This window comes from Paroedura picta, chromosome 4 (assembly GCF_049243985.1).
Source record: "Paroedura picta isolate Pp20150507F chromosome 4, Ppicta_v3.0, whole genome shotgun sequence".
Taxonomy (NCBI): Eukaryota; Metazoa; Chordata; class Lepidosauria; order Squamata; family Gekkonidae; genus Paroedura; species Paroedura picta.
Window position 1 is genome coordinate 67,218,951 of NC_135372.1, and position 15,059 is coordinate 67,234,009.

General features: G+C 42.8%; 1 protein-coding gene across 4 annotated transcripts in view; it reads left to right on the plus strand.

The window, feature by feature from the left end:
- The window catches only part of ADGRL4 (adhesion G protein-coupled receptor L4), a 119,047-nt gene that overhangs the window by 73,190 nt on the left and 30,798 nt on the right, over positions 1-15,059 (plus strand). For 3 of the 4 annotated variants that reach the window (XM_077333228.1, XM_077333232.1, XM_077333231.1), the window contains 5 exons: positions 7,449-7,522; positions 8,093-8,272; positions 8,364-8,547; positions 11,279-11,395; positions 13,430-13,623. In XM_077333228.1, the coding sequence (XP_077189343.1) occupies positions 7,449-7,522; positions 8,093-8,272; positions 8,364-8,547; positions 11,279-11,395; positions 13,430-13,623 (749 nt within the window). The remainder of the gene's footprint in view (positions 1-7,448; positions 7,523-8,092; positions 8,273-8,363; positions 8,548-11,278; positions 11,396-13,429; positions 13,624-15,059) is intronic. The other variant, XM_077333229.1, reaches the window with a different exon arrangement.

Sequence of the window (15,059 nt, forward strand, 5' to 3'; positions counted from 1 at the left end):
ACTCAAATACTTTGGCCACTTCATGAGAAGGAAGGACTCCCTGGAGAAGAGCCTAATGCTGGGAGCGATCGAGGGCAAAAGAAGAAGGGGACGACAGAGAATGAGGTAGCTGGATGGAGTCACTGAAGCAGTTGGTGCAAACTTAAATGGACTCCGGGGAATGGCAGAGGAAACAAATCTGGGGGGTACTCATTATTTGCCAATTTTTATTAGGGATAGCCAGGAACACTATACTAAGGGTATAGCTCCTATGCTCTGTGTAATAGCCCATAGAAGTTACTTAGTGCTATTGTTGCATTGCAACGTTCTGCCTAATTGGCTGCTACTGGCAGCGAGGGAAAACTGTAGAAAGCTGTGATAGCAACCATGAATAAATTCTACTAAAGATTACAAAGTGGCACATTTACTGAAATATTTAGAATGGCCCAGGGCAACACAAAGGCAGACAGTAGAGGTACCTAAAATCTTTTAGACTAAAAGAAAATGACTATACAATCATCACAAATGGTACCTAACTCCACACAGACAGAACAATATATGCATTGCTGCTTGAAGTGTACACTGGAAGTATGGCTCTAAAAAAGCCTGACATTCATGGTGATATTGTTCCATACCAAAGGGGTTTTTGAAAAGGGTGCTAGGAGAGATACAAAGGATGCTTACACATCCAATTGGCTTAAATCAGCCAAATCAAAAACATTTGAATCAATTTTGTTTTGATTTGGCTGATTGAGAAAGACCTTGCCAAACAGCTAATCCTGACGATCAGATGTTTGGCAGAGACTTTAATGTTGCCCCACAGGCCCTTCTGAAGCTTTGAAAGGTCTAGGAGGGAGAAAGACCCTGAAGATCAGCTGCTTGGTGGAGTCACTAAATGTTTCCCCCACAGACTCTGATGAAGTTGTAGAAAGCCCTCTCTCTGCAGTCTCAGAAGGGTCTGTGGAGTAGAAAGATTGCCAAACAGACCACCCACCCAGTTTAAAGTCCGACAAACAGCTGATCCTCAACTATTTGTAAGCCTTGGTGTTAAGGAGGGGAGGCATACTTGGGGAAAGACATTTAAATGGACCTAGGTCATTGTGATCACATGACAGGGTGAACCCTCCCACCCTGCCTGGGCCAGGAATCCAGCTGCACAGCAGGTGGCTGCATGTCCTCAGATGCACACCCTGAATGCAGTTAATGTGTTCATGGGGCAGGGGTAATGCTTTCACCCTCCTGAGGCCTGGGAGCCACCTTTGCAGTGCCCACCCTGGTAAAGGTGAATGACTATATGGCAGGGCCAAACCTAGTCAGGGTGGATGTGTAGCCATGGAATGTGGGGAGGCCCTATCATATTTCCATTTAGAAGGGGAGGCATCAAAAAGAAGCTAGCAGTACCTATCCATGACATGCAGGGTCTAAACTGAATCTATTATGAAAAGCCACTCCATGGATTTCCTGTAATCTGTTTATTTAGATATCTAGAAGAAAAAGACAGAAAGTTAACACAAAAATCTTGATCCACTACATCAGGGGTAGTCAACCACAGGACCACAGCTTGACTTTCCCTGCACTACATTATAACTCAGCATGATTTTAGAAAGAAACCCCAGAGTTTTTAGAATTATTCTGGTGGCCTTCTGTTTATCAAGTTAGTAAATTTTGCCATTTCAGCATATTCTCCTGATTTCTCAGTCCTCGCTGCTTCCATCTTGAGGTGATTAAAAGTCTGGCTGTCATTTTCACATAGAAGAATTCCTTAACGAACACAGGCAAATTCTCAGGGAAAATACCTAACATACATTTCAGATCTAATGGAAACTTAATTTTGAGTAATCTCTGCAACTTCTCATGAATTTTTATCCAAAATATTTTACTTCTTCCACATAACTAATACATATGATAAAAAACCTATAGTCTCATTGCATCCCGTGGCATTCTTGAATTACTGAAGGCTCAAATCAGGTCAGGTGAAGATAAGTGTGGGCATGAACAGCTGTAAACCACAAGCACCTAATGGAGAAAGTTACAGGATGTCTCAAAGCCCAGCCCACACAGTACAATGACAGACATCCAAATTTGACTGTCACCGGACTGCGGTCAGCTTCGAGAGGTCATGAGAATAGAGGGGATGACTCTCTATAAAACCTGCTGCTTACAACCAGCATGACTCCAAATGAAACCCATGACCAGATCAAATAGGAGGACACATTCCTTGCATTGACCGACAGTGAAAAACGCAGGGCAGGACACACATGAACCATCCCTTGCAGTCACCTTGCCAGTGGGATAAGTCAAAGGAAAGCCGCCCCCCCCCCCAAGTCCCCTGCATGTCATGTCATGCCCCATCCCAGGATCTGTCTTGCAGCTGGCTTAAGAGGGATAGACACAGTCATTGGTGGCCACAGCAAGACCTAGAACTCAGAGTCAGGAAGGGATTGTTCTGCACTGGCAGACTGCAGTCACCTTGCCAGCAGGGAAAGTGAGGAGGGTCATGTGCATGAGCAAGAAGAAGAGGAGAGAAGGATGGCCAGATAGAAGCTTAACAAGAATCACCAACTGAGTACTGGTGATGATCCCTCCACATCAGACCCCCTGCCACACCTCAAAAGGAAGCACAGCCAGCAGTCTCACCTTGCTATAGTGGAGGCCGCCAACTAAGCAGTGATGCATATCACACCCAATGCCCTGGATGCATGATGGGTTGCCCTGCAGTCACCTCCCCAGCAAAGCGGGAACAAATGAAAATAATTTAGACTTAAGGACTAGCTGGCAAATGGAAGGACCTGCCGAAGTGGCTGTAGCTGATCCCCTGAGACCACACAACTAGGATTAGCCCTATGATCGCCTTCCCAACAGGGGAGATAAAGTGGACCCCCCCACCCCTAGCACATTCTGAATCAGAATGTTCTATGACATGTTTGGGTTCCTTGCCTAAACTCTACTTTGCAGCAGATATCAAGTGGCACAGGTAGCACTGGTATTACGACACACTACAAGCTCCCTAGAAAGAATACCCATGCATTCCCACTTGCCAATGGTCAGAGTGAAAGGTGGCCATGTCATATAAGACAAAGAGACAGGAGCTCACAGAGTATTCCTGGACACAATATATCATGCCCCTTCACTCAGGGCCTTTTTTGCATCTGGAAGGATACAACCACTTGGATCCATAGGAGTTCATGACCAATTGAATCTGGGTCTAGACCCCTGCCTAAAAATACATAGATGTATGCCATGTGTTGTGCCCCACACCCAAGCTCCAGGTTGTGGATGCAGTGAGAGGGAGACTGCCATTAGGGAATGCAGCAACACAACAGAAAAATTGCCCTGTCCAACAGACAGTAGTCACCTTGCCAGTGTGGTGAGTGAGAGGGGATAGCCCTGGGTAGAAGCCCAAACCAGTCCAAATAATGGGATGAATCCCAATTCTCAGGGAGCCCCAGCAAAGTTGAAGGAACACCCAAGAACCATATCCATCCCTCGCAGTCACCTTGCAAGTGACAAGAGTGAAAGGTGATGGCTACAGAGTGGAACCACCTAAGAAATGTTAATGTTACTGGAACCACCTAAGAAATGTGGAACCACCTAAAAATGTGAATGTCACTAAAGCCTGGAACAAGTAAAGTAGATAGGAGAATAAAGAAAACAGCCCTAGACAAGGCCCTCTGTTCATGCCCAGTGCTTGGGCTTAAACGTCTGAGCTCAGTAACTGCCCTGCCTGCAATAGGTAGAGGTAGCTCACCATCCAAACTTCAGGACAAGTCCTTGGCTAAAATCCCAGCAATATGGTTATAGCAATCAATTTGATGGGGGGGAGGGGCAGTCAGCCCCTGTACTTAGCATGCTGCCACACTACAAACACAGCCCAACAGGAACAGAGGGAAACAAATGCAGAGAAGGCAAATGCATCCCATATCCAACACCCCAGGATAGAATAATAGAATCATAGAGTTGGAAGGGGCCATACAGGCCATCTAGTCCAACCCCCTGCTCAACGCAGGATCAGCCCTAAGCATCCTAAAGCATCCAAGAAAAGTGTGTATCTAACCTTTGCTTGAAGACTGCCAGTGAGGGGGAGCTCACCACCTCCTTAGGCAGCCTATTCCACTGCTGAACTACTCTGACTGTGAAAAACCTTTTCCTGATATCTAGCCTATATTGTTGTACTTGTAGTTTAAACCCATTACTAAGGGGCTTTCCGCACCGGGATCTTTGTAGCAAATTGGTTGCTGAATGAAAAATCGCCATTTAAAATAGTGGAATTCGTCGTTATGCATACCTGCCTTTGTAGTGGAATCCAGTTGCGTTTTGGAGCGTTTCCCACAGGCTTCCGGTCTCGGCAAAAATCGCTAGCCAGGAAGCGCTATTGCCAAGCTCGTCCCGCCCCTGGCCGTCAAGCAGCCAATGGGCGGCCGTTAGCATGCTCCCAAACAGCCCCTTTCCCTTTAAGAAAGTTAAAAAAAAACACCCATTGCAACGAATCTGTGTTGATTCGTTGCAACGGAGAGACCCATCCAGCTGCCTGGTGTGTTTGAGCTGTCGTTTTATCATTGCCACGCTCCCTCCGAGTGAAAAAAAAAAATCCCCCCCCCTCTCACGGGCCCGATTTTCGGCCGAAAAAAGTGTAAAAAATAAAGGGAAAATACATCAGCAAACGGGCTTCTCTGTGTTTGTGCTTAGTGACTCTGGGGAGGGACTGAAGCCGGGGAAGCCTCTAAACAGAAAGAGGCTCGCTGGTGCGTTTATCCCCGCTCGCTCGGAGAAAAAAAAAATGGCGATCGCTTCGCCGGAAGATAAGAGGAGAGAGCCAGGGGGAGGGACTTTGTAGAAACCGCAACAATGTTAATGCACAGGTCTTTTTCGCTAGTGTTGCAGATTGGTTGCAGGAGTGTATCACTTTCCGGAGGGTGAATCCACTTTTGGGGATTTCCCTGAAAGCGCTACAACGAAGCGCTTTTTGCGGATCGGTTTCAGGTGTGTGGCAGATTGTCAACGACATTGTGCATAACGGCAAATCAATAGCGTTTTCAATTGGCAACCATTGTGCGATTTTGAAGGCATGCGAAAAGCCCCTAAGTGTCCTCTCCTCTATAGCCAACAGAAACAGCATCCTGCTCTCCTCCAAGTGACAACCTTTCAAATACTTAAAGAGGGCTATCATATCCCCTCTCGTCCTCCTTTTCTCCAGGCTGAACATTCCCAAGTCCCTCAACCTATCATCATAGGGCTTGGTCCCTTGGCCCCAGATCATCCTCGTCGCTCTCCTCTGTACCCTTTCAATTTTATCTATGTCCTTCTTGAAGTGAGGCCTCCAGAACTACACACAGTACTCCAGGTGTGGTCTGACCAGTGCTGTATACAATGGAACTATGACATCTTATGATTTTGATGTGAAGCCCCTGTTGATACAGCCGAAAATGGCATTTGTCTTTTTTACCGCTGCATCACACTGCCTGCTCATGTTTAGTTTACAATCCACAAGTACCCAAAGGTCTCGTTCACACACAGTGTTACCTAGAAGCGTATCCCCCATCCAGTAGGTATGCTTTTCATTTTTCTGACCCAGATGCAGAACTTTACACTTATCTTTATTAAATTGCATCTTGTTCTCATTTGCCCATTTTTCCATTGTGTTCAGATCTCGTTGAACTCTGTCTCTATCTTCTGGAGTATTTGCCAGTCCTCCCAATTTGGTGTCATCTGCAAACTTGATGAGTAGTCCTTCCACTCCCTCATCTAGATAATTAATAAATATGTTAAAAAGTACCGGGCCGAGCACCGAGCCCTGAGGTACCCTGCTACTCACCTCCCTCCAGTCTGATGAAACACCATTGACAGCAACTCTTTGAGTGCGGTTCTCTAGCCAATTCCCTATCCACCTAACTATCTGAAAATCCAGATTGCAGTCCTTCAATTTATCCATCAGAACATCATGGGGAACCTTATGAAAAGCTTTACTAAAATCCAAGTAAACGACATCAACCAACCTAATTTCCACAATCTAGCAAACCTGTCACTTGGTCAAAAAAGGAAACCAGGGCAGAGTCTGCACTTACTTTGTTTATTCCATTGTCAATCCTGTTGAATTCAGTTCACTTTGAACTCGGGTCTTCCTCTTCCCCCCCTCCCCATTGAAACAGGAAAGTCTTCTTCACGTGGTTAGGGAGGCTCAGAAGAGGAGGGGGTGAGGTAAATGGAGACTCTTTCTTTGTTTTCTTGAAGGGGGGAGGATTCAAGAAGTCAGAGGAGGGAGGAAAAAATCCTTTCTTTTCTTGAAGGTGGGGGGGGAACGAAGAAGGCACAAAAAAAAATCCAAGTCCAACAGAAGTTGAGAGAACTTAGGGGCTTCTCCTTTAAGGCTTCTCCTTGTCACATGACCACCTGTAGCCAATCATGGGTCCTCTACCACGGAGGAGAGCTCAGATTCAAAACAATGCGATTTTCTGAATATATTCAGGCTTAAAAGCACAGGAAGATATCGCACAATAAAGGTAGAGTCACTCCAGATCAATCCTTCTTGCTGCAGAAGGAAAATTTAAATCGCCCCAAATCGCATTCTGTGTAGAGGGCAGGGACTGAATCAACCTGGGGTTGGAATAAAAGCTCCGTGCAGTTTACACCCAGGTTGGTCTGACAGGACCTGTTGGAGACAAATCCATGCTGACTTCCTTGGATCACCAAATTGTCCTCCAGATGTTTGCAGATCACTCCCTTTAATATCTGCTCCATTATCTTCCCCACAACAGAGGTCAGACTCACTGGTCTGTAGTTTCCCGGGTCATCCTTCCTCCCTTTTTGGAAGGATGACGTGACCATGTCCCATAATTGTGCTATCTGCATGCTGATGAAAAGGCCATGATAGATCCAGATGGAGAGAAAGGGGCTTGTTCATGACCAGCATCTATAACAGTGTGAACCCATGGTATTGTTCCTAGCCATGCTTCACTCTGTTCTTTTAAAACACTTTGGGCTAGAAAACACCACCCCTTCCTTTATCCAGTATTTTTGCACCAGAAAGAAAAACTTTCTTTGTTTTCCAAGATACACCAAAAGCTTGGGGATTTATTCAGAGACCACGTGTGTGCTGTGCATCACCACCCAAGGCCTAGTCTGGCCATAATTCGGCTCAAATTTTTCATTGCCGTGCAATTTGTGCCCATGATTAATCATGGCCCATCTTAAACTCAATTCTCCCTCTGGATATTATCCAGTTACCTGCCCATCTATCGAAAATTTGCATCTTGGCTTTCCTTCAGAGAAGCACCATATGGATATCTAGTCCAAATTAATCTTACAAAAATTCAGGTAAAAGTCGAACAGGGGCTCAGTTGTGAGTAGTCATCTGAAAATTCCACATTGAAACATGCTGGCAGTGGGAATGGTTTGAATATATATAAAATGGTTGCCATACTGATACAGTAATCATGTTGTAGTGCCTTAATTAGACCCCCTTTCAATTTCAGCAGAAATCCCAACAGCACAATGTGTGTTGCATCGTGAATGTACAGATGAAAATGTTAACAGAACCTTATCAAAAGTAAGTGTCACTGGAGAATAGACTGGTTTGCACATCTTTTCATTTTTTTTCCTTGCATAGAAAGACCTCCTTTTAAAATGTGCTGCCAAACAATGTGAAAGCTGTTTGAAATGCTTGGGTAGAATGTTGGTTTTATATTGATCTTTTCTGTTTTAGGTTGATACCTTTTTAGAGAATGCAGCCTGAAAATAGATTAAGAAATGAATATAAAGCATGTGGAATAGCAGTTTAATTAATATATTTGATGCAGACATATGATGGGCAGTCAAACCCCTAGGGGCAAGTTGTTTCAGTGTACCCCCACTGCATCCTTTTGAGATGCTGATTACCTACCCATGAGCTTTGTGGCTTGGAAGGGATTTGAATGTAGATGTTGCCCATCCAATTTCTTTTTCCACCTATGCCATCTAGTTTTTTTTAAACAGTTTACCAAGAATGTCAAGCACACATTCAAACTGAAAAACTAAAATACAAGACCTTTGTAAAGGATAAATGTTTACAGATAAAATGTTTTCCTTTGACCAAGTAGCAGAAATGTAAACATATAGTATGATTTTAACTTTCTTTCAGTTTAGAAAAATAAAAGAACCTCTTGCTGCTTTACAAGAAATCAATCAAAGCACTTCAGGACAAATTTCACCCATAGATGTGATTTCCTACATAGAAGCATTATCTGCAACATGTCCTTTGATAACGAGCATGAGTAACAAGGCTTCCAATGAGGAAACACTGCCTAATCTAACTCTTAACGTGAGTGACTTGACTTTGCATTTGTATTTTTGCTACTGTTTAAAGTATCCCACATAGCCCTCATAAAAATATTTGCTTATTCATCTAACAGGCATTTGTCAACACTGTGAACAATTTTGTTCAAAAGGATAAAATTGCAGCGTGGGAAGCTATCCCAACTGATAACAGAAGAAGACGTCTCACTAAACTGATCCATGCTGCGGAACAAACAACAGCCCTTGTGTCTCAGAACTTCAGAAAAATGGCAGAGGTTGAGATTAATGCAAGCGATTTGGGTATGCAAAAAAGAATGAATGGTAGTGCAGATTAGTTTTGCATTTTTTCTCCCATGACAGATGGTTGACATTAAACGTAATGTTGTATGAATCCCATGCTGAGTTTCTGGTTCAGTCTTAGTGTGTTGTGTGCTTTTCCCTAGAAATACAGGCACAGCTGATGAAAACAGAATGCCTGATAACAATCAACAGTCAGCACTTCATCGTTGCACATACGTTTTCCATGTTCAGAACCTTTTTGCTTAAGAAGTAACCCCCAAATATGGCATGGCCACCACTTTCTAGTCTGGCTATTGTATTCTCCCAGACATATAAAACATGTCCATAGTCCACTATGGGCCTATAAAATGCAAAACAAAGATTTGCCTGTCATGCCATCTCATGAGTGTGGGACTGTTGTCATGATTTCCCTTCCTTTGGAGCACAATTATCCCCAAGAATCTGTTAACAAAAATCATAACTCTGCCAGGTGACTATTGAATTAGTACTCTGGAAATGCTCAGAGGTTAAGCTAAAGCTACCTTTCGAGTAGACAAAAGACTGAAAAAATAGTTTTCCATCTTAATTTTTTTCAATTTGCATTCTGCAAAAGCTGGCAGGGAGTCAATTCATAGGTTAATGGATACAGTCCAGAAAACAAAAGACTTGTTCCTTGCATAGGGGAGTAGCACATAGTACTGACAGGAATCTTTTGGGTTCCAGCTGGGGCCTGTTTAACAACACCTTTTGCCCACATGTAGTGTTGTTCCTTCCAAACCTCCAAGTAGTCATAGCAGGGATGACTTTTTTTAGTTGCTGGATGAACAGATGTTAGGAGGAATTTATCCATACAAGGTCTGAGGATAAATTAAGGCAGACATACATAGATCTTGATTTGCTTGGAAGTGCACAAAGTCTCTACACTCTACTCTCCACAGATGTTTTTTTGGAAGCTGGGTCTTTAATGCATGTGAAAAAGCCCAATATCAATCCTGGATTGATTTATTTATTTATTTATTTATTTATTTATTGTCAAATGGAATGTGTCTATTGTAGCCAGGAGATCTTAAGATTGTCTGGTAGCCAGGCAAGAGATGTTCGAAGGTGTTTTGCCACTACCTACCACCATATCACTACCATGGTATTCCTTGAAGGTTGCCCTTCCAAGTGCTAGCCAGGGCCGACTCTGCTTATCACCCAGGATCTGATGGGATTGCCTGGACTATCCAGGTTGGGTAATTGAGATGGAAGGATAGCAACGTGCAGCATGGCTCTTGTCCATGATCATGACCTCAGCTGAGCTCAAGCATCTGAGTACTCACTCCAGTACCAGAATCAGTTTTCAGAACCACTTCAAAGACAGAGTGATACAGTAATTAAGAGTGTCAGTCTAACAGAGAAAAGGCCAGGGTTCAACTCCCAGCTCAGTCTTAAAGCTCCCTGGAAGGGAGCCTTAGAATCTTAGACTTAGTTTCTTCATGGGGTTGTAGTAATGATAAGATGGAAGAGAGGAGAATCATGCATGCTTCTTGGGATAAGGAAAGGATCAAATTATAGATTGTCTTTTCATGAGCTGAACAACAACAAAAAAGCTGTTACCTAGCTTTTTAAATTATAGCTACCATCTTAAATTCCAGTCGGTTTGTGTATGTGCCATTCAGTCACTTCCTATTTATAAATCCAAAAATAATGTCCTTCAAAGTGTCCTTTGTTAACAGCTTTGTTCAGGTCTTGCAAACTGAGACCCATCCCTTTCTTGATGGAGTCACTCCACCTCATATTGGGTTTTGTTTTCCTGCTGCCTTTAATTTTTTCTAGCATTATTGTCTTTTTCAGTAACTCTTGTCTTCTTATAAGGTGTCCAAAGTATGATTACCTCAGTTTAGTCATTTGAGCTTTTAGGGAGAACTCAGTCCAGCAGATATTATTTCTTATATGCCTTAAAACAGTCATTGAAATGTGGTGTACTGAAAAGCCCAGATAATGTTGGTATGCCTCTGCAGTATGCCACACACAGCCCTGCTATGCCATTCTACCCATTAGTCAAGTTTTTGTTTGCTTTGAACAAAACATCTGATTGACTTTCTGGTTCCTTTCCCAGGGAAAGGGAAGCTTAAAAAACTGTACAGTGATGAGCAAGCTAAAGGACTCTGTGTCCTCTAAAGTGTTTTTTGTCCTGAGGGGTAATATTTGGCTGTGTTGTTTAGATTTTTGACAGCAAACATTATAGCAAAGTGGAATGGACATTCCATATCTTTGTGTGAGAGAACGGTAAAATATTCACTCGACAAATAATAATAAAAAATATTGTAAAATAAATACCATTCAATGGTATCTTCTCCTGTGCTTTTAAAGACTGCAATTGGTATTCTCTTTCAGAAATGCATTCTTAATAAAGCAGCAGCTTTTTCTAAAGTAGCTTCCATTATTCTTTCCAGATCCTCATTTAATGCAAAGCAAATTAGAGGCTGCATTTTCCAAGGAAAGAATGAAAAGGTACAAGAATGGAAATAAAGGATGTATGCCTACTATGAATAACAAAGTCTAGGGATTTAGAGCAAACATGTACCACATTAATGGGCTTTTTTCCCCTTGAAATATCTGGCAGAACTCTGGGCTTTTAAAAATCAGCAATAATTGAGCAGTCCAGCGTAACCTTTATTACAGAAAAGTAACTTATGCTAGGCTGAGATGGAACTGCCTTTTCCAAAGGGGGTTTTTCACCCTTCTTTCTTCTTTTTTTCTTTTACAGCTTTCAAAGTTTTTGCCTTTGATATGCAACAAATGGACCACATTCACCAACATGTGCACATGGGAGGTGATACTATAAAGATCTCTGCAAAGAAAAAGGAGACATCGACTTCAAATGGTTAGGGAAAAAAGAGTGGCTTGGGGAAGGAGGACAGAGAGGCTGAATGGCACTCTCCTTTGCAAAAAAAAAAAGTCAGGGGAGTAAATATATCAGCAGCATTGGAAACAGTGGGCATGCAAGTGAAGACACAGAAAAGTGATCCCATCAGCGTGCAGTGGGGCAGTTTTCGCTTATATTGTTTTCACTTTGATTAAGCTTTCTACAAGTCTATTAGTATCATGTCACTTAGAATGTGGTATGGAGATAATAGTGTGTGGTGAGAAGGAACAATGCTTTCTCTGTGGTACCTTCAAAGTTGTAGAGCTCCTTTCCCTAAGGATTGCCCTCCAGATGCTAGCATGGTTACACGCTAAAGAAATAAGTACACGGCTGCAGGATTCCAGGTGACCCTGACCCTAATTGGCTTATAATTCTTGATACTTGGGCCATATTCTGTTTAGATGTCAGACAGTCTTGACTATGGTGGTTTCTATCCATTAGGTTTGCTACCAATTTAATATGACATCTGTGGGGCTTATGCACTAGTCTTTCCATTTGCTTTTGCCATGCATTCCTCTTGGGTGTATTTTCCTCTTCTGCATGCCAGCTCACTTTCATTTCACAGGTGGGTTGGGCTTTTGTTTTGCATCTACATGGCTTTAGCTCCATTCAGGGCTCAGTTCATTTCCTATCACTGTTTGTTCATTTATTTTGCCCCCTCCCCTTTCTTGATCCCCAAATGAAAGGAAATAAAGCAGAAATGACGCCATCAGATTTTCTCCCCCCCCCCTCCCCAAGTCCATGACTCCACCATAGACATTCTGCTGCAGTTTCAGGCAGGGGGTACCTTTTGAAATTGTAAGGAGAGATTCTTAAAACCTTGTTTCACTTCCAGGTTGTCATTTTTGTGTAAGGTGTTCCTGCCATCATCTTGTCTAAGCTGACAAGATTATAACCCCCCCCCCCCACACACACACACACATGTCTTATGAGAATCAGGGTTCAATAGTAGTGCCAGAAATAAAGATAAGACTTTCTTGTCTACAGCCACCCCTTCTTCCTCCCAAATTGTGCATCACACAAGGGGGTGAGAAACACATCGCTAGGCTGTCCTCTGCCCTTTTACCACCTTTCCCTCCCATCTTGTCAATTTCTTTTTTTTTATTTAAGAGAATGTGATATAATTGGATTTCTGTTTTTTTTAATCTAATGAAGCATTGAATTTCTCTATTTTTAACCACCATCAGAGAAACTTTTATATATTCATTTTTTATGCATCAAACTGCAGTGTGTATTGGATAACTCAGTTAGTGAGATGCCAGCCTGAAGATCACAGCAGGTATATTTTACATTCCTGGCTACTTTAAAAGCATGTGTAGGTCATAGCAATCTGAACTCACACACCTGATGAATAATCTGTCTTCCTCCATAAAATGCATGCCTGCAATATACTTTTGAAGGAGAATGGAAAACTTTGCTAAAATTCAAGCGAATATATTTTGAAATCTCTTCTTTTTTTCTGCAGCATGTCTTTGTTGTAAAGGTGGCATTCCATTCCAAAGTGTGGTTCTCTGGTACTAAATACTTTCTGCTTATTGCAAGACTCAGTAGAAGCTGCATAATTCCCAGTGCAGCATGTCCTGCACAATGGAGAGCACACTGAGGAAATGAAAGAAGGGATTAAGAATCTATGCCCTCTGCTTAATTTCATACAAACATCCAATTTTAATTCCAATGGAAGAGATACTGGGTAGGATCTCATGGATTTGTTCCACTAACAGTCATTTTCTTTCACTACAAGGAGATTCCCCCTGCCAAAGAAGATTCTTCTATAAACAGAATAGCTTGAGTGCCTAACATAATATAAAGGCTCCTTGTACCATGCGATCCAAGCCATTGTCTCTAAAACATTTTAAGTTCAATATTCAACAACATTTCTATCTGAGAGCAATACTAGTATCCACTGTTTTGGGTTTCCTGAAATTCTCCAGTGCCATTATACAGTTTGTAATATACACACAAACCACTAAGCATAGTCTGTTTAATTGACAGGCACTGTAGCAGTTGTGTTTCTGCACTACAGCAGTATTGGCTCCCTGTTTTCATCAACACGGAACTTCTCATCAAAGGAAAATCCAGAGTCTGAAGGGACAGTAGCTTCATCAGTTATAGCTGTCACAATTAGCTCCACTCAACCTATGCTCTACCCAGTGGAGAAAATAACATTTACTTTAAAACACACCCAGGTAAGTTTTCTTTTTAATTATTCTGATTTGAAACTAACACTGTAAATTATTTTGTAATGTGTAGCAATAGTGTGTTGGCTTGGAGCTTTACCCACAGTTACGTTGTTTGTTTATATGTGCATATTATGATTAGAAAGAAAATCACTATCCTGAGTTCCACCCCGCAAACACAAGGAAAAGGAGATGCTACCACTAGAAAGCACTGATGGGGATTGACCATAATAATAACTGCATGCCGGTTCTACAACAGACTTGTCAATAATTGGTTAGTGTAATCCAAGTTTCTTCTCACCTCTCCACATTCACCAATTAGAAGGTGTACATCTATTGCATCTATTATGCTACCTGGAGACACAGAAATGGTTGGGTAAAATGTGGTAGGCCATGAAATATATGATCTAATTTAAACCTACAAAAACACTTGGCTACATGTTAACTCTAACTGTACTGAACATTTTTCAGCCTCTGTTCCTGCTTAGTGCATAAAGTAGTAACACTGCTTTTGCTGATGAGTTGAGTAGTCACATTCTATTTGGTTTTTTCCTCTCTAACAGAGATTCTTATTCTTATTTATCATATCCTGTCTTTCTGCCCTTACAAGGACAGCCAGAACAGCTAACCATTTAAAACATCCATGATAAAATACATTATAAAACCATTAAAATAAAACTCCTTACAAACATCCATCATTAAAGCAATATTAAAAAGAGTTTAAAAACAGAAGTAAATCCCATAACTCAAGAATGGAGCGAAGCAGACTTACCCGCGGCGGTGGTTGGCGGGCAGAGGCTGGGGGTGAGGAGCGACGGCCCAGCTGTCTTCTCCCAGCGGCAGCCGGCGGCAGCAGCGGCGGCTTGCCTCGCCGGCTGCACAATTGGAGCGGAGGTGGGGCTATCAGCGTCTTAAGAACGCTGCCAGATCTCCTCCCGCCTTTTGCCCAAGAGCGAGCAAGAGATCCCACCCTCCCTCCCTGTGTTATAATGTTTCTGTTAATGTTATGTTTGTCACAGCGTGTTGGCACAGGAGAATGAGTCAGTTCAGGGAACCGGTATGCGATCAGCCTCCCTGCGGGGATTGGGGCCTCCTTAAGGGGGTGGTTGCAATGAGCAGTGTCCCGACCCGGCGGGGTAGGCTAAAGTAGCTCATTGGTGACCGAATAACTCTGGAGGTAAATCAAGGTGGTTTGCACCCTTTGGCCCTCCAACCGGGTTATCTCCCAGCATTAGGCAAGCCAAAAATTCTATAAGTCCGTATTCCCAGCGGGGAACCATGATGGACTCTGCATAGGTTTTTGGCTGCGGGGTGGTTCAGTCTGTGGACTGCCTAGTCCTGGCTCATTCCCCTGTGCAGCGCCAACCCTCTGTGGAGGTTGTTTAATAAAAGCTGTGGCCTGTTTAAAGCCATCAAACGAGTCGCATCTTACTCTGCCAAAACAG